This window comes from Pocillopora damicornis, chromosome 7 (genome assembly GCF_964200805.1).
Source record: "Pocillopora damicornis chromosome 7, jaPocDami1.2, whole genome shotgun sequence".
NCBI lineage: Eukaryota > Metazoa > Cnidaria > Anthozoa > Scleractinia > Pocilloporidae > Pocillopora > Pocillopora damicornis.
In genome coordinates this window covers 10,395,001-10,421,001 of record NC_142676.1, presented here as the reverse complement: position 1 = coordinate 10,421,001, position 26,001 = coordinate 10,395,001, and the positions used below count along the sequence as shown (strand labels likewise).

General features: G+C 37.6%; 2 protein-coding genes across 2 annotated transcripts; both read left to right on the top strand.

Moving 5' to 3' along the window:
- Positions 1 to 10,333: 10,333 nt before the first annotated feature.
- LOC149042502 (uncharacterized) lies at positions 10,334 to 16,530 on the top strand. The gene is made up of 2 exons (XM_089213064.1): positions 10,334 to 10,888; positions 11,019 to 16,530. Exon 2 carries the CDS (start codon positions 13,772 to 13,774, stop codon positions 16,181 to 16,183), a length of 2,412 nt encoding a protein of 803 aa, XP_089069190.1. The 5' UTR covers positions 10,334 to 10,888; positions 11,019 to 13,771; the 3' UTR covers positions 16,184 to 16,530.
- Positions 16,531 to 19,114: 2,584 nt separating this feature from the next.
- On the top strand, positions 19,115 to 23,977 carry LOC149042501 (uncharacterized). The gene is made up of 2 exons (XM_089213106.1): positions 19,115 to 21,994; positions 22,289 to 23,977. The coding sequence occupies exons 1-2, from the start codon at positions 21,557 to 21,559 to the stop codon at positions 22,460 to 22,462; spliced, it is 612 nt and encodes a 203-aa protein (XP_089069232.1). The 5' UTR covers positions 19,115 to 21,556; the 3' UTR covers positions 22,463 to 23,977.
- The last annotated feature ends 2,024 nt before the right edge of the window (positions 23,978 to 26,001 follow it).

The window sequence follows — 26,001 nt, the reverse complement described above, 5'->3', positions numbered from 1 at the left end:
TGACCTAAACCTACCCAGGCGGAGATCCAAAATGACGGTGGCAGGCTTGGCTTAGTTATATCACTCAAAACTCGTTCCCGTTTGTCTCATTTGATAAAGAGGGAATCGTTAATGTTTTCATTAAGACAGTATTGCCTTGATTTTCTAATATTTACAACGAAAGACAGTAAATTTCACTTTTCACCCACATTTACTTCCAACCTTTTCTTTCGAACCAGAAACAAAAATGATAGACGTTTAAAACACATGACATCATCCACCTTGTCAAATGTAATAGCATGATCATTTCAATTGTAATGCCTTCTTATCCCAACGTTACTTTGTTTCTTTGCTACATTAGCGAACACTGAACTACTGCTCGTACTCTAGATATGACAATCAACCACAAAATTCCCTAAACCAGATAACATTAAACATAATCTAAAAAATCATGTGTCAATTCACGAGTTTGCTCACAGAGCACTTTGATTAAGTAATGATAAGGTTTCTTGAGATATTAAACCTTATGATTGCAAGATTTCGTGTTTTAAATAATTTTATTTAGTACGGATCGAAACGATACTGACTTCACTCAGAGTCTCGCTAAATAATGATGCTAACTCAAGACTCCGACCAAAAAACGTTCTTTCAGGCACATTTCTCGATAAACTTGATTTGAAACAGCGTTTTTAAGTAAATTCTAAGGTTTCTTGAGATGTTCAACCTTATGATTGAAAGCGTCCTCCAATATATGTTGACCCCAACAAAGCAATAGGAGCTCCATACATCAAGGTAACGAGTTAGTTTTTGGACAGAATGCAGGACAACAATGTGTTGCAATGAGTTTGTGTTCTTTGATTTACGATAACACTCAAGGGATCAGCTCTGCAAATGATCTTATACAAATAATTAAGACAGACAGGCGTTTTTGATGCTGTCAGAATTACCAACACCATTAAATGTGTTTGATACGATTATCAACTGGAATACAGTGAAAGCTACTCTGGTACTGTTCACCAAGAAACTACTATAAAGGATATCAGTACTGTACCTCTTTACAAAGAGCCTCTGAGTCACTCATATCTAAAAACCACTCCAATTTTATATTAATAGTAAGGTGTGTTGCTGTTTCAATCTATCTATTATTCTCATGCTAGAGATTTGTATGGTAGAGGGCAGCCTCAAGGTACATGTGTTCTTCTTCAGATTATACATAACAATGATATATTAGAAGGAAGAGGAGTACAAATTGAGGATATTCAAAATAGGATGGTTTCTCAAAACAGTGTGAATGAAACAACAAACTTCAATCTATCAAATCTAAGTTGTCCTGTTGCCCTATACTCTCTTTGCTACTCTATAATGAAACCATATAATTACTGGAATTACAACTCATCCTTACCCACCATTGTTGACAATGGCAAAAAAAGGTGTCGTAAATCAAATTTAGAACACAACCAGCTATCACCAGCTAATTTTCCAAGAACTGTGGATGTTTGAAACTGAAGTAAATTTAGATAATTTATTTGAGAGTGAAGGACCATTAACTGAGTCACTTCAAAGTGAGTCAATTCTTGAGAGTGATATGATATATAATAGTGAATGTATAGGGTTTTTTATATCATTTTCCTCGCATTGCAATACTTGTATCTTTAAACCCACAAAAAGATCAAAATATGTGTATTTTCTTCTGCTTTATAATGAAAGAGACACGTCCCCTAATCAATACACTAAAAATATAAATGGAACGGCTTCACTTGTTGATGCTATTGAAAAATACAAGAGAAATACATGTGTAACACTCCAGGGCATTACAGAATACAGTTTGCTACTTGTTCATGTAAAGTAGTTGACAGAAATGAATGAAAAAATTTATGAACAATCATAGACAAAAACAAGACCATAAAGCAATGGAGCCATCAAAGAAAAAAATTTTTGGAGAGAAAACAAGTAAGTGATATAACAAATAAACAAGAAACACAGAAAAAAAAGTCCCAAAAGTAGTCAAAGTGATGAATTATGTACTACTCATCTTTCATGTTAAGTTTCTGTTACAGTTGTCAGTTTTTTATAAGATATGAATATGATTCACCAAAATAATTTGAACTTTGGCAAACTACTGATTCCGTACAAATAAATTTTCATTATTGTTCTTGTTGGATGACAATTTCTACTATTATACCCTTGAAATATCATTTTAATTAGTGGATATATAGTCATATGAAAAAATACTAAAACTATTATAATCTTACAGTTTTTCTTTGCCTCACTGCTTATATAAAAAATGAAAACACTTAGATAATTCTCATATGCAAGTGAAAATTTGTAATTACTGTAATTAGTAGACTCTGAAGTTTTTGTTCATTATCAACTTTTACTAAGTAAGTAGTCATTTTTCATTCAAAGGCAAATGAAAATAGTGATTTTGATTAGAGTGATTTCAATAAGCCTTGGTGCTGTTGATGAATGACATAAATGTTATCTGATGCTAAATACTATGTCACCTTTTGCTTCTTTGCATGTTTTAGAGTGATTTTTGTTTGCCCATGAAAGAAAAAAATGACTATTTAGTTCTTAGTAGTTGGTAAAGAACGAAAGAAAACAAAAGATTCACAGCTTTGATGGTGACTTTTTGTTGAACTAATCACTGATGAAAAGAAATTATTGGAAAACAGTTCAAAACCAACCTTTGTGAGCAGCAAAATCTTTAATAGCAGTCTTGTAGCAATTCACAGAATAAGAGAAGCAATTACATTAAAAATACCCGCATACGTGGGTATGAGTATTCTTGATCTGCCAGAAACACTTATGTATGATTTCAAGTACAGTTACATCGAAAGCAAATACCATGACAAAGGAAAATTATTATTCACAAACACTGACAGTTTAATATTATATAGATACCGAGGACGTTTATAAGGACTTTTGGGCGGACAAAAATAAATTTCACAACAGTGAATATGCAGAAAATTCTCCATTCTTCGACAAAACGAATAAGAAAGTCATTGGAAAATTCAAAGATGAAGCATCCGGAGTTCGTTGGCTTAAGATTAACGTTTCGTTGATTGATTTTTGATTTTACAAATTAGCTGATTGACATTTGATTTTGGCCTTGATTGACAGTCGATGGCGCAATCGTCTTAGTAGGTTTACCTTGAAATCAAATGACGCGTTTTTCAGTTGTGAAAGAGAAGGTACTGTTCCTCGCCAGCTAACCTGCAGTTTTTCTGCTGATCCGTTTCTCTCCCGTCTCGCTGAAGTAATTTCTGACTGGATAACACCACTAAGTAGGACATTTGTTTTGTAACCAGTTTGATTTTCAGTCTTGTAATTTTGTATTTTCCGCATGTAATTTCATGAATCGCTTCCTGTTAGATTTCCTAAGAATTATGTATTGTCTCTTACAGATCGAATAAAATCAAAGAAAGAAATATACGATTCATATCCAGTCAATTACTCGATAGCCACTTTATCCCCGGACAAATCAAATATGTAAAGGTACATGAAAGAAAATCAAAAAGGATGCAAAACTGCCAAAGGCATTAGGAAGAATGTTATCAGAAAAGACATCAAACACGCTGATAACAAAAATACATTATTCAACAACGATTTATCGTAAAATGAGGAGATCGGAAGCGTTAATCATCAACTTGGTAGCTACGAACTAAACAAAGTGTCGATGTCTTGCTTCGATGACAAGCGTTATGATGGACACTACCAAACATAGAATTGAACTTTTCGAGTAAACTTTACTTTAAAAATAAATTTCGCAAATAAAACAGATTTCCACAATTTGTGTAGACACAATGTGAAGCTTATGATTGGTTAAAAAATCAGACCATCAATGACTCAAATCTATGGGAAAGTCCCTGTCGTATTGCATCATCGACTTGCTGTTTGAATGACGTCAACGCGTGGGAAAATGTCAATTTTCTTCCAACTACTATTTCTTGGAATCCAACTGTCCATAATTTTCTCGGAATTCATTCTCTTTCAATATAATATAACCGTATGATCGCATTTTGTGTTGGCGTGACATGAAAACATCGAACATCTCTCTTCAATATATTATAACCATTATGTATGTGACGAACGTGACATGGAAACATCAGACAGAAAATATGCCATGAGATTTATTAGAATCTTATAACATATTTTTCCAGGAAATTATTCAGTATACTTTAACCATTTTATGAGGGCATTTCACGTTCGCGTGACATGGTTACATCGAACATCACCCAGAAGAATAGTAGTTGGTTGGTTGGCACGCAATTTTTGTGAAAATGCGCTCTCACCCCCAACGACGATGCTACTGCAGAGAGGTTCCCAATAAGGAAAAAACACCTTCCTTAGAACTATAGCATATCCTATCTATAAAACATTTAAAGTAGCACCTGCGCTCTCATTTGTTGATAAGTGTTTAATTTGTATTGTCGAATTAATTATTTTTGAGATGTATTTTAAAGAAACATTTTTAACAGAGCTCTCGAAAGTCATGCAAACGTTCGACTGCGTCTCTTCTTGAATCAATGAGGCCATGTAAACACGGAAAAATTCCTTTTGCTTAAATAAGAAAAGTAATAATACTTCTTTGGTGTCCTATCCTTTTGTTACTTACCCCTAACTGCTATGCTACTGCAGAGAGGTTCCCAACAGAAAAAAACACCCATCTTAGAACAATGGCATATCCTATTTATAAAATATTTAAAGTAGCACCCACGCTCTCCTTTATTGATAAGTGTGTTTAATTTGTATTGTCGCTTAATCTTCATTTGTCGAATTAATTAATTTTGAGATGTATTTTATAAAAGCAGTTCTAACAGAGCTCTCGAAAGTCATGCAAACGTTCGACTGCGTCACCTCTTGCATCAATGAGGCCATGTAAACACGGAAAAATTCCTTTTGCTTAAATAAGAAAAGAAATAATACTTCTTTTGTATCTTATCCCTTTGCTCGCTTCGAATTTGTTTTCTCTTAATGAGATTGGAGAAAGAGAGGTCAATTATGAGATACGTTTGTTTCCGTTTTCCAAGACACCTGTGGGTTTTTTCCCAGCATTTTAAACGCTTACGAAGCATACATAAAGGCCAATTTACTTTATCAACTCAGTTGATATTACTTATTGACCCTGTTATACTCTCCCACCATCGCAGCTCTACAGTTTCTCCAGAAACTTGTCCCCTTTATATTGCGAAACTGCTTACAAATCCGTTTCCAAACACAGCTGATACATTCGCTTCAAGGAAGGAAAAGGATAAGGTCAGTTTTTTTGACAGCAAAGTCATGTTATTAACAAATAGTGTTTGGGATAAAAAAAAAAAGTTCTGTCTAAGTTGCCGAAAAAAGGGTCGAAGTGTCAAATTTATCAACAACATTTATTCAGGGCTGCGGGATTTACTTGTGAAATTTCGTATTGGAAGAACAGAAACTCCAGATAACGTCTCAGAAACAAAAAGAAAGCTGTCGACGGTTTATCGAAACATTCAATGGGAGTCGATTGATTCACTCGCAAGATTCCTTTTTTGCAGGATATGAAGTCAAAACGTTTCGCTGAAGTCTGTCTACTACATGTTTATGTAAGCCCTTCTATAAGCAGTCATTATACTTATAAAAGTTGGACACTACATGATTGCGACTCTGAAATACAGTTGAAATATTCTATTTTCACATTAAATCCTGCGTGAATAAAACTTATTTTTGCTATGATTTCCTTTCTCTAACAGCACAGCAGATAGCTTGGATTAGCGTGTGATTGTAACCAAAACATGGCCGTGGAGTTTATCACTCCTTTCTCTGTGCTTCTTTTCTTTCTCTCTTCTTGTCAAGCCAAGCCGGAGAACTGCAGTGAGGCTCCATGCAAGGTCTTACCTTCTCCTATTTTCTCAGAAATTATACCAAAGAGCGTACAGAATTATTTTCATTTCATTCCAAATTTGCATTTCTCTGGTACGGTGTTAATCCAATTTTTGTGTACCTAATATTAGGATTAAACTACATCGTAGAAGGTAAATTTATGGTGGAAGTACATAAAAAGCCAAAAGCATATCTCTTAGGACTTTTGTTTTCATATCTTTTCGATTTTCAAGGTTTTCTCAGCTGGATAACGGCTCTCGCTCCTCTGATTTTCCTAAGGATTTCCTAATTACTGTCAGAGAGGATATTAGACAAGTTATATGCCCTGTCTGCAAAGAAAATACGGTTTCAGTAGGAGAGGACATGCTCCGACACTTAGGAACATTAGCAGTAAAAAGTTACGAGGTAGCTTCGTATTTGATTAACCTTCACCAAAGATCACTAGCAGGATCTATAAAGTTCTTTACACATTACGCTATCGAGAAAATGGGTAAGCTATGGAAACGAGCTAAAACTCCTTTTATTGCTTTGGGGGTGTTACTATGACTAATCATAGTTGTGGGTGTCATTTTTGGAGGAATATGCCTCTGTCTATTGTTATTAAGGTCAATCTCGCTTATTATTATGTATTCACCATGGTTTAGTTTGATCCTTGTCTGTTTTAGCTCTTTGCCAATCTCAGTCCTGATGCTAGGTGTGCTGTGTTCTATCACTTACCAATCGTTGCTTGACTGAGTATTATGTTTTTCAAGGCCTCAGAGCTGAAATAAATATTTCGTAAATTATATTCATAGTGTTGTATTTTCTTTGGTATCGCGTAAGAAAATTTCATAAATCATTATTCTGCCTCTCTTCCCTTTCCTAGGCAGGGAGCCCAACATATGACCTGCCACTAGCTGTCGGAGCCATATCAGAGGTCCAGCAGACACAACGTCAAAGTGCGTACGCATGCTCGGTGGATTTGGCGCGTTCGAGGAGCGTTTAGTGATTCTAGTGTAAATAAATTTCAATGAAAAACGAACAGAACATCGGTTTACACTTTCTGGACAGTTACTGATCTGAACCAAGTGGAAAATTTAATGGAGTTTGCTCTTATAAAAAGGAATGAAGAGAAAGTTGCGTTTATCGTAAGCTGTTTTAAACTTATCCAGACATCTTAAGTGGTGGCTGTCGCTACGAACTTTGTAACACTGTTACGGATGTGAATATGAAAGTGATCTTCGCAGTAATGAACACTACTCGAGCAGTAGTAAAATTAAGGCCCGAATTTTTTCCAGGATTTATTTTTACTACTGCTCAAGTGGTGCTCATTACTGCGAAGATCACTTTCATATTCACATCTCTATCCGTAGTTCAAATATATGACTTTCATATATTCACAGTCGTTTACTGTTACGGATGTTCTTCTTCAGTCCCTCAATTCACTTCTGTTATCGCAAGATTTTTTGTGTGGAATCAGAGAGAGACGAAGTTTGACATAAACTTTCCTGAAAACGGAAACCTTATCAGTTTTGGTTTGCACTTATCTCCGGAAAATGGAAACAAACAAACAATGGGAATTTTATAAATGCAGCCATTGTGTTACTATAGAAATAGTCGTCCCCATTCCTTTACGCGCCTAAAATTTCTCGCGCGCAACAAACATGTGTACTCATTTTGACGCTGTGTATGGCCAGCTAATGCTCAATCTCTTTCAACTGCGTTTTTAAAAAAATGTCATTTCGCCTAATGCGTTGTTGTGTTCACGCTCCAGAGAGATTACCAGAAACAATTTTAAAACAGTAAGTGACTTGTACGATATATAGATTTAGCCAAGCCTAAAAGCGCAGCTCGCTTTTTTTTTTTCTCACACGTCTCAAGGGCACAACGCCTTGCCCCGGCCAGGACTAGAACCCAGGTCGTCCGACTTGGAGCCCGGTGCACTGACCACTGGACTACTGAACAAAGCCGTGGCGTTGGCGTGCTCGCGGTACAGTTGAACACGCATGTTAAAAGTAGCACCTTGTACGGTCGTACGGTCGTGCGGTCATACATCCAATTTTTTTCGGCTTGATGGGTTACTACTACTTTGTATAATTATGGGGCTACGCTCTGCGAACTCCGCTATTAATGAAACGATGAAACAATATTGATCTGTGCTATCGCAAAATATCACAATGTGTCATTGTCTCGCAGATCAATTATTTGCCTCAGCCTTTGGCTTCCCAAATAATTGTCCCTTCTGACCAGATATCTCGATGTTTTGCTTATTCTCTTGTGACAAGTGATAAAGTACACCAGTCCTCTCGTTCAAAGACCCCTACAAACTTTGATACTCCTTCACGCATTGTTTTTATGGCGTAATGTATGTTCACGTTTAAAGTGTAGCGAGCCAAGCAAAGTCTCAGTAACCTCAACGTTAAAGGCCAAGCCATGATTTTTCAAAATTTATCATGACGATCTCTTCTTTGCCTGCAGTGCAGGCGTCTTATTAGGGCGAGTTAACTTAAGAAAGCTTGCGATTGTTTACTCAACGAGCCATGTTTGATTTGGAGTTAGAGTCGACGGTGAAGGAAAGGGGGCCGGAAAGGCGTATTTTTCATTGTCCCACCCCCTCCCCTCTCCTTCTTTTCGACCATCGCTCACCCTCTTGGTACAAATTTCTTTCCCTCCCCAGCCTTTCACTGTTGTAAAAATTTAAGACAGCAGCTTTAATAGTTGAAACTTGGCCGCCAAAATTACTCTCTTTCCGCAGGCTATCTCTTCTATTGTGTTTTAGATCGATGTAAACTGTGTGCAGGACAAAAACTGAGCACAACTAGATATGTATCACACATAAATTACGGGACTGTTGCATGTTGCTAGTGGCCACTCAACCTTTAATTAGCGTGCATTTCGTGCTAAATGTTCACGTTTGCTAATGGAGTGGTCAGATTGTACTCGTTCTCAAGCTTTTTTGATCAAAAGAACGTGAAGCATTCAGCACTTTGCCTGTGTTGCTACATTTTACAAATTAAAATTTAAACAAAGAAACAAAACTTGAAATCTTTCCGATAAAAAACGTACCAGAGCACTAATCGAGTATGCTATCTTTGAGTGAGCGCGGCGGCGATTCTGACGCACTCATATCGGCGAGTCATATTTCTCTTGATGATCCATAGAGGTCATCCGTTTTTGCAATGAACAAGGATGCGAAGTGATTGTACCGCAAACCGATTACCAGTTACAGACAATTCTGTATAGGCAGAACAGTTTCCATCTGAACTGACTTAAGTTGCTGTTGTTATGATGCAATCAGTCAAGTGTTCATCGCTTCCTTAATTGCTAATGAGAATAAATCGAAATTAAAGGAAACTAAAGCCTTGTTCGCTAGATTTGTAAGCAGAATTTAAATTTAGAAAAAAAGGGGTTACAATTAAACAAATTACCATAGTGAAATGCTCATTAAACCAGGGCGTACTTGATATTTACAAACAAAAAAACAAAACAAACAAAACACAAAGCGGGAAGGAAGGAAAGGTAATGAAATATGTTTTTAGTGTTTGGAGTCTCAGCAACTTATGTTGTTCATAGCACTTACTGAATGGACGTCCAAAGTGAATAATACTGGAAAAAGTCATGTGCTAACTATTGAAGAAAAAGGTCTTGTGACCCAGTGCATGGTTGCTGTCATTCCCGATATTCAAACTCAAGAAGACTCCGAAGCACTGGGACGAAATTCGGGATCAAAGCTTTTTCAAACAGAAGAACTTGGCACGGATCGTCGCTGTGATTGTCAAATTGCGCTTGGCAAAGAGTGTAGTAAATGCAAATTATACAAAGAGCGAAATCACACTGAGGGCCATGTTTTGATTGTGATCGTTACTAAGACATTTTTTTTTTTAAAATCCACCTTGTAATTAGAAACGGTTCTAATCATCAAGTGAGGGCCATGTTTTGATTGTGATCGTTACTGAGACATGCTGCATAACCATTGTCAGGTACAAAAATTAAATATTTTGGAAGGCCTCTACCTGCAAGACTCGCATTTAAAAGGCGAGTTCAGATTTTCTTTATTGACGGTTTCCTTTTTAAATGTATTGAAAATCATGGTATCTAAATTAAAACGTTTGTCGGAATTCACGCCCAACAAAAATATATTCTGCTCTGGGAACATTTCGACGGCGCCCTCGAAGATTGGTAAGGCTTGACAAGATTTAGTCGGAAAAAATCACACTTGTCTCACGTAACTAATGACAGATTTTTTTGCAAAATAAACAAAAATTTTGTCCAGTGCGCCCGGACCCAATGAAATGAGAAAAGAAAGTCCAGAGTCTACTTGAACGTGTGAAATGTTAGTGTATCTCACGGTTTCTGATCTAAGTCTGCTTGATTTACGCAAATATCAGTTGCATTTTGCGCAAATTGTTCCTTCACTGAGAAAAGTGTCGTCACTTGATGATTAGAACCGTTTCTAATTACAAGGTGGATTTTAAAAAAACATGTCTCAGTAACGATCACAATCAAAACATGGCCCTATGCTCGAGAATGAGTGGAATGATATAAAATGACAGTTTCCGGTTTCACTTCTGAATTGTTTACTCTTGAAAATACTGGTGGTGCATTGCAAGTGAAAGGCTTTTGATATATGTTGCGCTTTATGTATTTTGAGGTTGATTATCTCATTTGTCCCTGTTTCAAGGCAAAATTTCAGAAGTCAAACAAAGAAATATAGTTCCAATGATTGCACTGTAGACTTCAAGAGGGATTAGTAAATTTGGGCTTGGGGTGATGACGAGGTCAGACTAATTAGTCAGTGTGTCAATCAGTGTTCACAAGATATGTGTAACACATCTCAGATTTGTTATCTTCCACCAATTTTTTATGGAGATGTTGCCCATATAACAAGGAACCTCATAAGTTAATTTTTGCCTTATTTCTTTGTATTATTTGGATATCACTTAATTCACAGTTCAAATTTAGATGATATTTTATGCTAATTAATGTTAGTTTGAAGGCATTCAATGAGGTTGTTTCCTTTTTCTTGGAGAGGAAACATGCATTTCAGGAAAGCTTATTTACTGCTGTTTCAAGTGAGGTATAGCTTACTTCCCTTGTGAAAATACTTGGTGAGGAATAAATTTTTCAATAATCTGGGTCAATTTTTATGGTTTTGGGGTACAGTTTGGAAAAAAATTCTAATTAATCCCACAATTGTTCTTTTTCAGCCAGAGTCTCTGGATGTCTTGCCCATAAGATAAGGAATATTTTATCTAAGAAATGTTTCCTTTTAACTCCAATCCATTCAGGCTCAGGCTGTTTCAAAGTCAAAAGTTGTACAATAATTTATGCAAATTGTATGCCATTTTCTTAGCATGATTTAAAATCCATGGATTTTTGGAGGCTAAATATATTTTTTCTGAAAAGCTAATTTTGTCCTCTTTCAAATGAGATATAGCACTAATCACTATTGTAAATACTGTTGACAAAAAAAATAAAAGAAAAAAGGTTACCATCACTTGTCATTTTTTTCAGTCGGCTATAAAGAGTTAAGTGGAGCTATTCCTAGCTAACTTTTCAAAGGATTGACTCACGGAAAGCGATTTCCGGGTGAGACAAGAGTGAGAATGATTAGAGAAATCGAGGAGGCGGTCATAAAGTACAAGGAAAATACCGCGGTAGAGTTGTATAATCTGTTGCAAAAGGACAATTTACCGAATGAACTGGCTTTGAACTAATGCAATGAAGGTTTATGATATTCCGAAAGTGTCGCGATCTTCGTGCGTCCCTTTCTCATCCTTTGCTTAGCTTCGTGAGGAAGAGCGCATCAGCTTTCCTAGCTAATACTAATTTGCATATTCATTCCTTAGTTTCTTCTAAGTACTCCAAAAGGACACTACCATTTGCTAAGAGGCGAACGAGAAGGAAGATTAGGTAACTTATTGATTTTACCAATGTCAGTCCTGACGCTATGTGTGCTATGTTCCATCAGTTATTAATCGTTGCTATCACTTATTAATCGTTGCTTGACTGAGTATAATGTACTTCAAGGCCTCAGTAATGAAATAAATGTTTCGTAAGTTGCATTCATGATTTTTTATTTTCTTTGGTATTGCTGAAAATAATGTCACTGATCATTATTCTGCCTCTCTTCCTTTTCCTAGGCAGGGAGCCCAACATATGACTTGCCACTAGCCTTCGGAGCCAACTCAGAGGTTTAGCAGACACAGCGGCAAGATGAGTGCGCGTGCTCGGCGGATTTGTCGCGTTAAGGAGCGTTTAGTGATTCCAGCGTAAATGAATTTCGTTGGGAGACGAGAAAAACATCGTTTTACACTTTCTGGGCATTTACTGATCTGAACCAAGGGTAAAATTTATTGGAGTTTGCTCTTATGGATCATCATCGTAAGCTGTTTAAAACTTATCTAGACATGTTAAGTGGTAGCTGTCGCCACGAACTTTGTAACGTTGTTGCGGATGTTCTTCTTGTGTCCCTAAATATACATCTATTATCGCAAGGTTTTTTTCTGTTGAATTAGAGAGAGACGAGGTTTGACAGAAATTTTCCTGAAAACGGAAACCTTATCAATTTTTGTTTGCGCTTATCTCCGAAAAATAAAAACAAACAAACAAACAATGGGAATTTTATAAATGCAGACATTGTGTTACCATAGAAATAATCGACCCCATTCCATTACGCGCCTAAAAATTTCACACGCATAACAAGCATGCTTTTGCTCATGCGCAGTTTCTTTCAACTTCGTTATGCAAAAAAAAAAAAGAAAGTTTTTCTTCTTATGCTTGGTTGTGTTCATGCTCTAGAAAGATTATCTAACATTAAGTAGCTTGTATATTAATGAAACGATGAAACAATGTTGATCTTTGTTATCATAATGTGTCATTGTCTCGCAGATCAATTATTTGCCTCAGCCTTGGCTTACCGAATAATTTGCGCAAAATGCAACTGATATTTGCGTAAATCAAGCAGACTTAGATCAGAAACCGTGAGATACACTAACATTTCACACGTTCAAGTAGACTCTGGACTTTCTTTTCTCATTTCATTGGGTCCGGGCGCACTGGACAAAATTTTTGCAAAAAAATCTGTCATTAGTTGCGTGAGACAAGTGTGATTTTTTTCCGACTAAATCTTGTCAAGCCTTACCAATCTTCGAGGGCGCCGTCGAAATGTTCCCAGAGCAGAACATATTTTTGTCGGGCGTGAAATCTGACAAACTTGTCAATTTACATAACATGATTTTCAATACCTTTAAAAAGAAAACCGTCAATGAAGAAAATCTGAACTCGCTTTTTAAATGCCGGGTACCCAGGTACCTGACAATCGTTATGCAGCAGTACTCAGAAAACAAATATTTTGACTCTCAAATTTCTATTCCAGCTGCGTTTCCAAGTTCAACTATTGTTCAATTTTTATATCCCTGGCCTGTGACTGACACTTTGAGGTTGACAAATATCTCGCTGTTTTTCAGTGCGCCCACGATTGACAAATTTAAAATTTGGCGGAGAAAAATTTTGCCGAGGTTTTTTTGATGGACATAAACAAAATCTAATAGCCCAGTGCGCCCGAACCTATTTATATAGACCCTTCTTCAACACTGCTGGAATGTAGTTTTGCTTGCGGTTGTGTTTTCGCTCATAAATTTACTCTTTCAACAAGGTATCTAATCTCTACCTCTGGTATGTGTCGGAAGTCTTAGGCTCCGTCCACACGTATCCGTATTCGTTTGAAAACGCAACTTTATTTCTCCGTTTTCAAAACAAATTCGTCTCCTCACTTAGCTTTTTCGCATCGTTTTAGCCCGTCTACACGTATATGATGAATCGATTTGAAAACGATAACTTTTAAACAATGACCCGATGATTGGATTCAGCTGAAAGTGAATGTAATATTAGATCTTCGTGGCTCCAGAACAGAGAACAAAGCAGATAGCTTGGATTACCGTCTGACTATAATGAAAACATGGTTGTCGAGTTTATCGCTCCTCTCTCTGTGTTTATTTTTTTTCTCTCTTCTTGTCAAGCCAAGCCGGAGAATTGCAGTGAGGCCCAATGCAAGGTCGTACCGGTTGGAAAAAGGACTGCGTCCGAATTCCGCGCTAAGGCTTCCGAGAAGGGTGTCAGATTAGTCTACTTGGATTTGCAGATCCATGACGACAGCTACCGTCCATCAGAGTCAAGAAACGAGTTTCTCCCAAATAGATGGGTCTGGGCGAGTTTGATCAGCGAGCCAATGTTGTCTATGTCCTACGACTACGACATTTTGTCTTTGGGCCTCCTTAAATACCAAACAAGAAGTATGAATGTGCGGTTGGAAGATCAACCAAGCGGATGCTTTGCGAACTTGGACTCTTACTATCAAAACAAGGTAGTTGGAAGAGCGCTTCTGAATATGACACAGTTAAACTCAGGTGAACTTCCAGATAAGAATGTTGTTTGTGTTGCAATGATTGGACGTTATGTTGAAGACTTTTTATGGAGCTTTTTTGATGGAAATGTCAAATTCCGGTGCTGTGAGATTAGCAAAGAAGAAACCGAGGAATCTGCTCACATTCGATGTGAGCTGGAGGTTCAAGTTAGCGGTTGGTTCAAAGCTTTTAATGGTACACTCAACCTTTTGACTGTGCTAATGATGCTTTATTGTCCAGCGTTTCTCCTTTTTCTTCCGGATTCCATTTTCAATCTTCAAGAGGAGTGTGAAAAAGAAGAGCGACGCGAAAAGGAGCAACAATCAGAAGAAAGCCATCATCGACAGAGTAATCAACAAAGAAGCAGGTACGGAGCAACCGATGAAGCTTCGGCAAATATCACTGCAGAAAATGACGATTTAGTTTCTCTTGTAACTTTACCTATTCCGACTCAGAGTCAACAAACTAATTCCCAAATAGGCGAAGACACATCAAACAAACATGTGCACAGTTTACTTTATTTAGACGAACCAAATCCAATAACCCTCTCATATTTTCTCAGAACCTATACTAAAGAACGTACAGAATTATTTTCATTTCATTCCAAATTTGCATTTCTCTGGTACTGTGTTATTCCAATTTTTGGGTACCTAAGATTAGGATTAAACTACATTGTAGAAAGTAAATTTATGGAGGAGGTGCATAAAAAACCAGGGGCATCTCTGGTAGGACCGTTGTTTTCACATGTTTTCGATTTTCAAGGTTCTCTCGAGCTGCTAATGGCTCTCGCTCCTTTGATTTTGATTTTACTCTCAAATCCTAAGGATTTCCTAATTACTGCCGGAGAGGACATTAGACAAGTTAAATGCCCTGTTTGCAGAGAAAATACGGTTTCAGTAGGAGAGGATATGCTCCGACACTTAAGAAAATTAGCAGTAGACAGTTACAAGTTAGCTTCGTGTTTAATTAACTTTCACCAAAAAGCACTAGCAAAATCTGTAAAGTTCTTTACACATTACGCTATTGAGAAAATGGTTCCGCCATGGAAACGAGCTAAAACTCCTTTTATTGCTTTATGGGTGTTATTCTGGGATGTGTTTTTAGTCATAGTTGTGGGTGTTATTTTAGGAGGAATATGCCTTTGTATATTGTTATTAGGGTTAGTCTTGCTCATTTTTGGCTATTCACCGTGGGGTATTCTCATGCTTGTCTGTGTAAGGAAACTTAGGCAAATGTTAAAAAAATGGAGCCTTGAAGTATTCAACCAATACCGTCATTGTCTCACACCGTTGATCATCGGTGTTCAAATTTTTTTTCAGCTACTCCTAATGGCAATATTAACAAAAGGCTGTTTGGTAGGGGGCCTTTCTTGTCGATGTATCACTCGCATGTTTGGCTTCGTTACTTTAGGTCTAGTGTTAAATGCGTCAATCGCGGGCCCATTCTTAGCACTCTCTATCACTGCTTTAACAAACATTTATCTATGCTACTATAATCTGCAAAAGTACTATCTTGATGTGAAAGAAATGATTTCGGAGAAGTGGCAGACTCTTTACGGAAAATGCGAGCACGGTGCAATTCCAGAAGATCTATTTTGGCGCATTTGCAGTGAAGCGTCAAATTCAAAGAACGCAGTTCCACCAGTTAGGGGTGAAGTAAACCGCATGCTTAGCAATATGGCTATCATTTTGATATTTCTATTTTTGGTTTTCTGCTCTGTATTTCTGGTGACTGATGCGAGCAGTATATCAGCAGTGCCATCAACGATTGCTGTGTTTTTAAGCGGAGCTATTCCTAGCTTACTTTTCAAGGGATTGACACACGGAAAGCAATTTACGGGTGAGACAAGGGTGAGAATGATTAGAGAAATCGAGGAGGCGGTTATAAAGTACAAGGAAAATACCACGATAGAGTTGTGTAATCTGTTGCAAAAGGACAATTTATCGAATGAACTGGCTTTGGACTAATACAATGAAGGGTTATGATATTCCGAAAGTGCCGCGATCGTCGTGCGTCCCTTTCTCATCCTTTGCTTGGTTTCGTGAGGAAGGGCGCATCAGCTTTCCCAGCTACTACTAATTTTCATATTCATTCCTTAGTTCTTCTAAGTACTCTAAAAGGACATTCTCATTTTATAAGATATGAACTAGAAGCAAGATTAGATAACTTATTGATTTTGCCAATGTCAGTCCTGACGCTATGTGTGCTATGTTCCATCAGTTATTAATCATTGCTATCACTTATTAATCGTTGCTTGACTGAGTATTATGTACTTCAAGGCCTCTGTACTGAAATAAATATTTCATAAATTGCATTCATGACTTTGTATTTCCTTTGGTATTGCGGATAATAATTTCACAGATCATTATTCTGCCTCTCTTCCCTTTCCTAAGCAGACAGCCCGACATATGACCTGCTGCTAGCCTTCGGAGCTAAATCAGAGGTTCAGCAGATAGCGGCAAAATGAGTGCGTGTGCTCGGCGGATTTGGCGCGTTCGAGGAGCGTTTAGTGATTCCATCGTAAATGAATTTCGTTGGGAGACGAAAAAAACACATAGTTACTGATCTGACTCAAGTGTAAAAATAACTCAGTTTGCTCTTATGGAAAGGAATGAAAAGAAAGCAGCGTTCATCGTAAGCTGTTTGTTTGTTTGTTTTTTTTATCCAGACATGTTAAGTGGCAACTTTGTAGCACTGTTATGAATGTTCTACTTCTGTCCCTAAATTTACATCTACCACAAGGTTTTTGTGTTGAATTAAAGAGGGATGAGGTTTAACAGAAATCTTCCTGAAAACGGGAACCTTATCAGTTTTTGTTTGCGCTTATCTCCGAAAAATAAAAACAAACAAACAATGGGAATTTTATAAATGCAGCCATTGTGTTACCATAGAAATAGTCGACCCCATTCCTTTACGCGCCTAAAAATTTCTCACACATATCAAGCATGTGCACTCATTTTGTCGCTGTGTATGGGCTGCTCATGCACAGTTTCTTTCAACTTTGTCATGCAAAAAAAGTTTCCTTTCAATGCGTGGTTGTGTTCATGCTCCAGAGAGATTACCAGAAATGATTATCAAACATTAAGTAGCTTGTGTATTAATGAAACGATGAAACAATGTTGATCTTTGCTATCACAATGTGCCATTGTCTTGCAGATCAATTATTTGCCTCAGTCTTTGGCTTTCCAAATAAGTGTCCCTTCTGACCAAATATATTGATGTTTTGCTTATTCTCTTATGACAAGTGATAACATACACCAGTCCCCATCTTCAAAGACCCCTATAAACGTTGATACTCCTTCATGTACTGCTTTATGGCGTAATTTATGTTTATGTTTTAAGTGTGGCGAGCTAACCAGAGTCTCAGTAACTTCAAGGTTTAGGGCCAAGCCATGATTTTTCAAAGTCTCTCCCGACGATCTATTCTGTAAGCTGCAGTGCAGGCGTCTTATTAGGCCAAGTTAACATTAGGAAGCTTGCGATCGTTCATACAACCGGCTATGTTTGATTGGGAGCTAGAGTCGACGATGAAGGGAAGGGGTCTGGAAAGGAGTATTTTTCATTGCCCAACCCCCTCCCGTCTCCTTCTTTTTTACCGTCGCTCACCCTCTTGGTACAAGTCGCTCCCCAGCCTTCCATTGCTGTAAAACTTTAAGATGGCAGTCGGCGAAATTGCTCTCTTTCTGCAGTCTATCTCTCTTGTTGTGTTTCAGATCAATGTAAACTGGCATTTGTTCTTTTAAATTAATGAATCAAAGGAACATTTGTATATTAATTTAAATTATAAACAGATTTAATTTTGAACAGATGTTTCTTATCTATACAACGTAAGGAGTGTAGTTTGCAAATTGTTCTAACAGTTTTTCTTAACTGTCTAGCAGAGGCGTAATGAAACTAAAGAAAACTATCACTTGGGTGTTTTTCCTTCATATGACACTAATTTCTCCCCTTTAGGCTTCTTACTTTCGATGTTACGTTTGACTGCATTTTCAATTTTGCCAACACCTGTCTCCTGGTTAGAACACTAAAACGTTTTTCTTTAGTCAATCCCTTAAAAACAATCTAGTTATCACCCCGGCTACAAATACAGCTACTGTGGAGACTACCGACGAAATTTTAAATGTCCTCCCGAAGAACATTATAGTACACCACGACGCAAATAAAAGGATTAAAATAAGACCCATGTTTTGAAGCCTACGCATGATCTCAGGCATAACCGGTAACACTCTTCGCTCAGATTCTGAATCGCTACCGCAAATGACCCAGAAAAGATCTATGGGGATCGTATCCTTGTCGGCCAGACTATCACTGTTATCACTGCTTTGCACTTGTCACTTTTGAGAAATCATTTGTTTGGCATTCTGATAGCGCATTTGCAGGTTGTAGTAGCAAACGTAAGTGTTTGTTGTGGTTGCAAGTAGGAATGTTACAAAAGGGGTGGTAAACTCTGCATTAAAAATAAATCCTAGAATGATAAAAACCAAACATTCTTACAATAAATCGTCAAAGAGAAGTTGCTATGTCTCTATTTAACAGTAACATCTCCTTATAATAAAAACCTATCAGCCAATTCTATACAGCGTCATATGGTGACGGTTTTCCATTGATCTTCCGACAATGAAAAGAGAGAAAAGTGGCAAACAAAACATACTAAAAAAATTATGACCTTATAACAATTGCTCAGAAAAACAGAGCTCCGAAATATATGCAAACAAGTACTGTGACCTTTCGGGAACAAAGCGTTTTTACCCTAATCATCGCTTCAATCGTCGGGTTTGGCTCGGCAAGGGGTGCATGAGAACAAAAATATGAAGATAGAGAAAACCGCCATTCTGAGGGCCATATTTACTATTGGGTACTCCGACGTAAATCCTTGTAAAGATTATTCCGCGTAAAAACAAGAAGGCCTTTATGAGCAGCCAATGTTTGTCTGTGTATTACGGCTGAAAAAGTAATGACGTGTCTGTTATGACAACGAGGCCATTGGCTTGCTTTGTTTGTTTAGATGGCTAAACGATCAAATATTGGCTCCTAAAGCAAACTGTTAGATGAAAATGTTTCATCTAACTTAATTATAGGGAGTCATTCAAATGCAGTGTTAAAGAGAAGCGGCTCTGCGTGTTGTTGGACGAAAGTGTTTAATCGTTCTGCAGGTGATACTCAGTGTCATCCCGATGGTTCAAGTGACGACGCCATCCTCATACACTTTAGAATTTTTTACTAGAGACCGAGGAATTTTGCTATTCAAACAAGGTACTTCCATCATAACTCACCTCTAGACTTTGACTGCGTGACATGCCTTCATTTCAAGAATAAAAGGGACGATAGTGAAAAAACTCATGAATATATTCGTGCTGAATCCGGTTCACGCTGTTTAACCAACCAAGGTCTTCAAAAAAATCCATTCCTGAGGTACTACTCTCTGCGAATCTTTTTGCACCAATGAAGATAAACAGGCGCAATTCCTTCACCATATCAAGCACTTTCCGCGTCACGTAAAACATAAATGTAAATATACCTTGACCTCGAAAGAAGACAAAAATCCTTTTTTTATTATTATTATTTCTAATTTTGTATAAAAACTTGCGACGTTGATTTTGCTGCCTTGAGACTGCAACCACATCAAAGGACTCAGTTTATACTTTTACCCGTGCAAGCAGAACGTGTGAAACAGGACGACCTTGCCTCAGTCTTTTGATGTGAGAAACACAAGATCTAGTAGAGTATAATGATTTTAGTAGAAAATGTGTGAATTCGGGACATTACCTTTGTAATTTATGCGAAAATAAATCTATTCATCATATTGTCTATACACTCCGCATATATCAGTGGTAGATGTATCATCCTTTTTCACTAGTGAAAAATAACGTTAGCTTTCACCGCCTTCCGATAGGGCTGTCGGTTCTTTGACGGGTAAAAAATCGCTTCATGCAGTAAATTAAAGCTTGGAGTCCGCAGCGTGGTGTATGTTCGTCTAATCATTACCGACATTAGTGATCTTCATTTGCGCTTGGAAAATGCTACTTCTCGGCGCAAATAGTAACGCATCGGCTTGCTTCGACAAGCAGATTTTTGAATCAATGCAGACGGAACAGTTTCAAACTGAACTGAGCTAAGTTCCTGTTGTTATGATGCGTTCAGCAAAGTGCTCATCGCTTCTTTGATTGCATGCCAGTGAGAATAAATCGAAATTAGGGAAACTGAAGCCTTGTTCGTCAGATTTGAAAGCAGAATTGAAATAAAACTGAAAAGTTTTACGATGAAACGAATAATTACAACGATATGCCTGTTTAACCAATGCATATCTGATATATTTCAAATAGAGGAAAAGAAATTATCTAAGGCTTTAAAATTCAGCAAAAGTTATCACTGTTCCTCTTAAAATTATCTAACTCCATGATTTTGTAGCCATTGTTTCCAATCTATATATGCAAGAAGCCTCCTCCTCTGTGGTCACTCCATGCCTTCGTGCGACTCCCGCCCAGCTCGTACTTCTATAGTTTTGGACGGAGGGGAACAGAAAACCAACCTCTCACTCTTTTCGAAATTTTTTAGGCGAAATTAAAAGCATATTTGGCACACGTGTGCAATCAACAACCTGCTCAGCGGCTTAGTGTAATTTGTTTTACTCACTCACACGATCCTTGTCGAGTCAACAGATAAATGTGAGGAAAAACAACGACAACAACAACATCAACAGCAAAATTGAAAGATACGAAAATCATTGCCTTTACATATAAAATAATGGCCTTTGTTATTATTTCAAGCAGCATCAAAGAAAACGACAGTGCAAGGATGTAGTTAATGTAAAATTTTTGTTAATAAAACCAATCAATAAATTAATCATTTTTTAATTAATTTGAAAAACACACCAATATCTCTATATGAGATTATAAATTATTGATACACCTCGTAAATTGGTTAAGTTATTACGAATAAGTTACCTTTCATTTATTGCTTTTAAAAATCAAGTAGGAAAAGAATAAAGGAAGGAATACAATGACAACTGTGGAATTTCTTTGGCTTACATTGTGCACTTTAAAGTAAACATGAGTTGTTACTTCCACGCGAGGGTTTAACCTTAAAAAATCCATGCACGATAGTGACACTAACATTAACGTGTGTACCTCTCTGGAAAACATTTGTATTATGACAAAAAAAAGTCATCTTAAAGATTTTGGGTTACTCTCGCTATACCATTTGGACGCCGAAAAGTGCCAAAAAGTAATTGCCGAAAATTCATTCGCAACACCTCAATCGTACTCTTACAGTTAATAATTACCAGGCGGATCTCAGATCTGTCTTACCCTAATTTGCATAATTGGTGGGTAAAGCTCGTCATGCTTGGATTACCGTCTGACTATAATCAAAACATGGCCATCAAGTTTATCGCTCCTTTCTCTGTGCTTCTTTTCTTTCCTTCTTCTTGTCAAGCCAAGCCAGAGAACTTCAGTGAGGCTCAGTGCAAGGTCTTACAAGTTGGACAAGAGACTGCGCCCGAATTCTGCGTTCAGGCTTCCGAGAAGGGTGTTAGAATAGTCTACTTGGATTTGAATTTCCGTAACGACAGCTACCGTCCATTGGAGTCGGAAAACGAGTTTCTCCCAAATAGATGGGTTTGGGCGAATATGATCAGCGAGCCAATGTTGTCTTTGTCCTATGACTATGATATTTTGTCTTTGGGCCTCCTTAAATACCAAACAAGAAGTATGGAGATGCTGTTGGAAGATCAACCAAGCGGATGCCTTGCGAACTTCAACTCATCCTGTCAAAAAAAGGTACTTGGAAGAGAACTTCTGAGTTTGACACAGTTAAACTCAGGTGAACCTCCAGATAGGAGTGTTATTTGTGTTGCGATGATTGAAGATTACTTTAGAGACTTTTTATGTATCTTATTTGATGGAAATGTCAAATTCCAGTGCTGTGAGATGAGCAAAGAGGAAACCATGGAGTCTGCTTACATTCAATGTGAGCTGGACGTTCAAGTTAGCGGTTGGTTCAGAGCTTTTAATGTCACCTTTTGACTGTGCTAATGCTGCTTCATTGTCCAGCGTTTCTCCATTTCCTGCCAGATTCCATTTTCAATCTTCAACAGGAGTGTGAAAAAGAAGAGCGACGCGCAATCGAAGAACAATCAGAAGACAGCCATCATCGACAGGGCAGTCTACAAAGAAGCAGGTACGGATCAACCGATGAAGCTTCAGCAAATGTCAATGCAGAAAATAACGACTCAGTTCCTTCTGTAACTTTAGCCATTCCGACTCAGAGTCAGCAAGCTAATTCCCAAATAGGCGCATATACATCAAGCAAACATATGCAAAGTTTACTTTATGTATACGAACCAAATCCAATTACATTCTCCTATTTTCTCAGAACCTATACCAAAGAACGTACAGAATTATTTTCATTTCATTTCAAACTTGCATTTCTCTGGTACTGTGTTATTCCAAGTTTTGCGTACCTAAGATTAGGATTAAACTACATTGTAGAAAGTAAATTTATGAAGGAGGTGCATAAAAAACCAAAGGCATATCTGGTAGGACCGTTGTTTTCATATGTTTTCGATGTTCAAGGTTTAGTCAGAACGCTAATGGCTCTCGCTTCTTTGATTTTGATTTTATTTTCAAGTCCTAAGGATTTCCTAATTACTGTCAGAGAGGATATTAGACAAGTTATATGCCTTATTTGCAAAGAAAATACGGTTTCAGTAGGAGAGGACATGCTCCGACACTTAAGAAAATTAGCAGTGAACAGTTACAAGTTAGCTTCGTGCTTAATTAACGTTCACCAAAAACACTAGCAGGGTCTATAAAGTTCTTTACACATTGGGCTATCGGGAAAGTGGGTCCATCATTGAAACGAGCTAAAACCCCTTTCATTGCTTTGTGGTGTTATTCTGGGATGTTATCTTGGTCATGGTTGTGGGCGTCATTTTTGGAGGAATAAGCCTCTGTCTATTGTTATTAGGATTAGTCTTGCTTATTTTTTGGTATTCACCGTGGTTTAGTTTTTTATCTGCCTGTGGTAGGAGACTTCGGCAAATGGGAAAAAGATGGATAGGCAGGGAAAACCCTAATTGTGACAAAAGTTGTTTAAAGTTGCTTGTCGTTAATATTTTTCAATGTTTTATCTACTCATAGCGTTAGTATTAACAGACGGCTGTGTGGTAGGGGGCATGTCTTGTCAATGTATCACTCGCATGTTTGGTTTGGTCATTTTAGGTCTAGTGTTAAATGCATCAATCGTGGGCCCATTTGTAGCATTATTTATCGTTGCTTTAACAAACATTTATCACTACTACTAAAACGCGAGCACGGTGCAATTTCATAAGATCTATTTTGGCGCATTTGCAGTGAAGCGTCAAATTCAAATAACACAGTTCCACCAGTTAGGAATGAAATTTACCGCATGCTTAGCAATATGGCTATCGTTTTGATATGACAAGTTAGCTGATTGACATTTGATTTTAGCCTTGAATGGCAGTCGATGGTGCAATCGTTTTAGTAGGTTTACCTTGAGATCAAATGAACGTTTTTCAGTTGTGAAAGAGAAAGTACCGTTCCTCGCTGGTAACCTGTAGTTTTTCTGCTGACCCGTTTCTTTTCCGTTTCGCTGTAGTAATTTCTGACTGGATAACGCCACAGAAGTAGGTAATTTGTATAGTAACCAGTTTGATTTTCATTTCTGTAATTTCGTATTTTCCGCATGTAATTTCATGAATCGCTCCTCTTACAGATCGAATAAAATCAAAGAAAGAAATATAGGATTCCTATCCATTCTATCACTCGAAAGCCACTTTATCTCCGGACCAATCAAAGATATGAAGGTACATGAAAGAAAAACAAATCAAAGGGCTCTTGGAGCCAGCTCATCCATCTTATGGCTAAAGTTTGTATCGATTTCTTGGACTTGTTGAATATAGGCACAGTTGAATTCGGTGTATGTGAACTTTCAAGACTTATGGAATGAATTCTATATTACTTTTGGGCAGTTATGTGATAAGAAGACTTGTGCGTTCGTCGTGATGAGAATGGGAAATAAGGTTGTGTAGGGCTGGAGGTAGGATGGGCAGAGATCGTTAGGCAGACAGTGTCCTTTTTGCTGGTGTGTGTATGTTTGTGGGGCGGAGGGTGGGCTGGGTGGGCATAATTAGGCATCAAATATTGCTCTAGCAGCAAAATATTAGTAACCCTTATCTTTCACGATCATTTGCACTATTGTGAAATATTCCTTCCCGTTTCTTGATATCTTTTGTTTTTGACAAAGCGGTCATTTTATTTGGTTTTTAACAAAGCTGCCACAATCGTTCTTAAAAGAATTTCAAGCCTTCATAAGGTCTGATGAAAATATAAATATAAATTCTCAGTCTGCATTTTGTACCCATTCTGCAGTCTGCATTTTGTACCTAGTCTGCATTTGTACCTGGTCTGCAGTCTGCATTTTGTACTGAACGGATTGGTATTGCTTTTTTTGTTCGAGCAAGCCTTATGTGCGAACCGAAAATTGGAGCTCGAAAAAAATTATAGTGAGACTATCTTGGCCTCTATGATTGATATGTGGACTTTATGTTGAAAAGCTCACGAGGAAAAGTACAGTGATAGAGCAATGATTACTTTATACCAACTGAAGAGGAACGCAAATGCGCGGCTTGCCAATCTGGGCACATCTAATGCACCCTACGGCAGCGTGTGTTGAAATGAACCCGCTACGGGTCCCTTAGGTGTGAACATTTCGGCTTCTCGATTCAAGTTGCATTTTCAGAAGTTCGCAAATGTGCTTTGAGGTTATTTTTTTTTTTATTAAACCATATAAACATGTTATTTCTTTCCACGTGAATTTCTGAGCTTCATCGAAATTAATTTTGACTTTCACTAAGAGGGGATGGGTAGCTTGCGAGCCTACTTCCGTTCACGGTCCACAATGCAACTTCCGTTTACGGAATACAACTTCTGTCCACGGTCAACAACTTCCGTCAACATCTGCTCCACCACGATACCTCATTCATTGCTTTCAGCATGAATGAGCTAAAATGGTGATAAAACTGCCAAAGGCATCAAGAAGAATGTTATCAGAAAAGACATCTATGATAACTACGAACCAAACAATGTGTCAATGTCTCGCTTCGATGACAAGCGTTACATTAATCAAGACGGCGTGACGAGTTATGCTTATGGCCACTACTAAACACAGAACAAAACTTTTCAAGTAAATTTTACTCTAGAAATAAGTTTCACAAATAAAACAGATTTTAACAATTGTGTAGACAAGATGTGAAGCTTATGATTGATTAAAAAATCAGACCGTCAATGACTCAAAACCTCGGGAAAGTTCCTGTCGTATTGCATCATCGACGTCCTGTTTGAACGACGCCAACGCGTGGGCAGTATGTCAATTTTCTTTGAAGTATAATTCCTCGGAGTCCAACTGTCTTTGATTTTCCCGGAATTCATTCTCTTTAAATATACTATAACCATGTTATGAGCGCATTTTGAGTTGGCGTGACATGAAAACATCGAACATCTTTCTTCAATATATTATAACCAAGCTTATTATAACCAAACATCAGACAGAAAATATGCTATGATAATTTCTTAGAACTTTAATGACATATTTTTCCAAGAAATTATTCAGTATACTATAACCATTTTGTGAGCGTATTTCACGTTGGCGTGACATTGTTACATCGAACATCACCCCAGTAGAATAGTAGTTGGGTGGTTGGCGCGCAGTTTTTGTGAAACTGCGCTCTCACCCCCAGGGAAAGATACCTTCCCTAGTACAATAG

What these genes read in the sequence shown, in the direction of transcription:
- LOC149042502 (XM_089213064.1), top strand. Translation starts at nt 13,772, where the DNA reads ATGGTTGTCGAGTTTATCGCTCCTCTCTCTGTGTTTATTTTTTTTCTC.
- LOC149042501 (XM_089213106.1), top strand. Translation starts at nt 21,557, where the DNA reads ATGCTTGGATTACCGTCTGACTATAATCAAAACATGGCCATCAAGTTT. An exon ending in ACTCATCCTGTCAAAAAAAG is followed by an intron (nt 21,995 to 22,288) that starts GTACTTGGAAGA and finishes ATTTCCTGCCAG; the next exon opens with ATTCCATTTTCAATCTTCAA.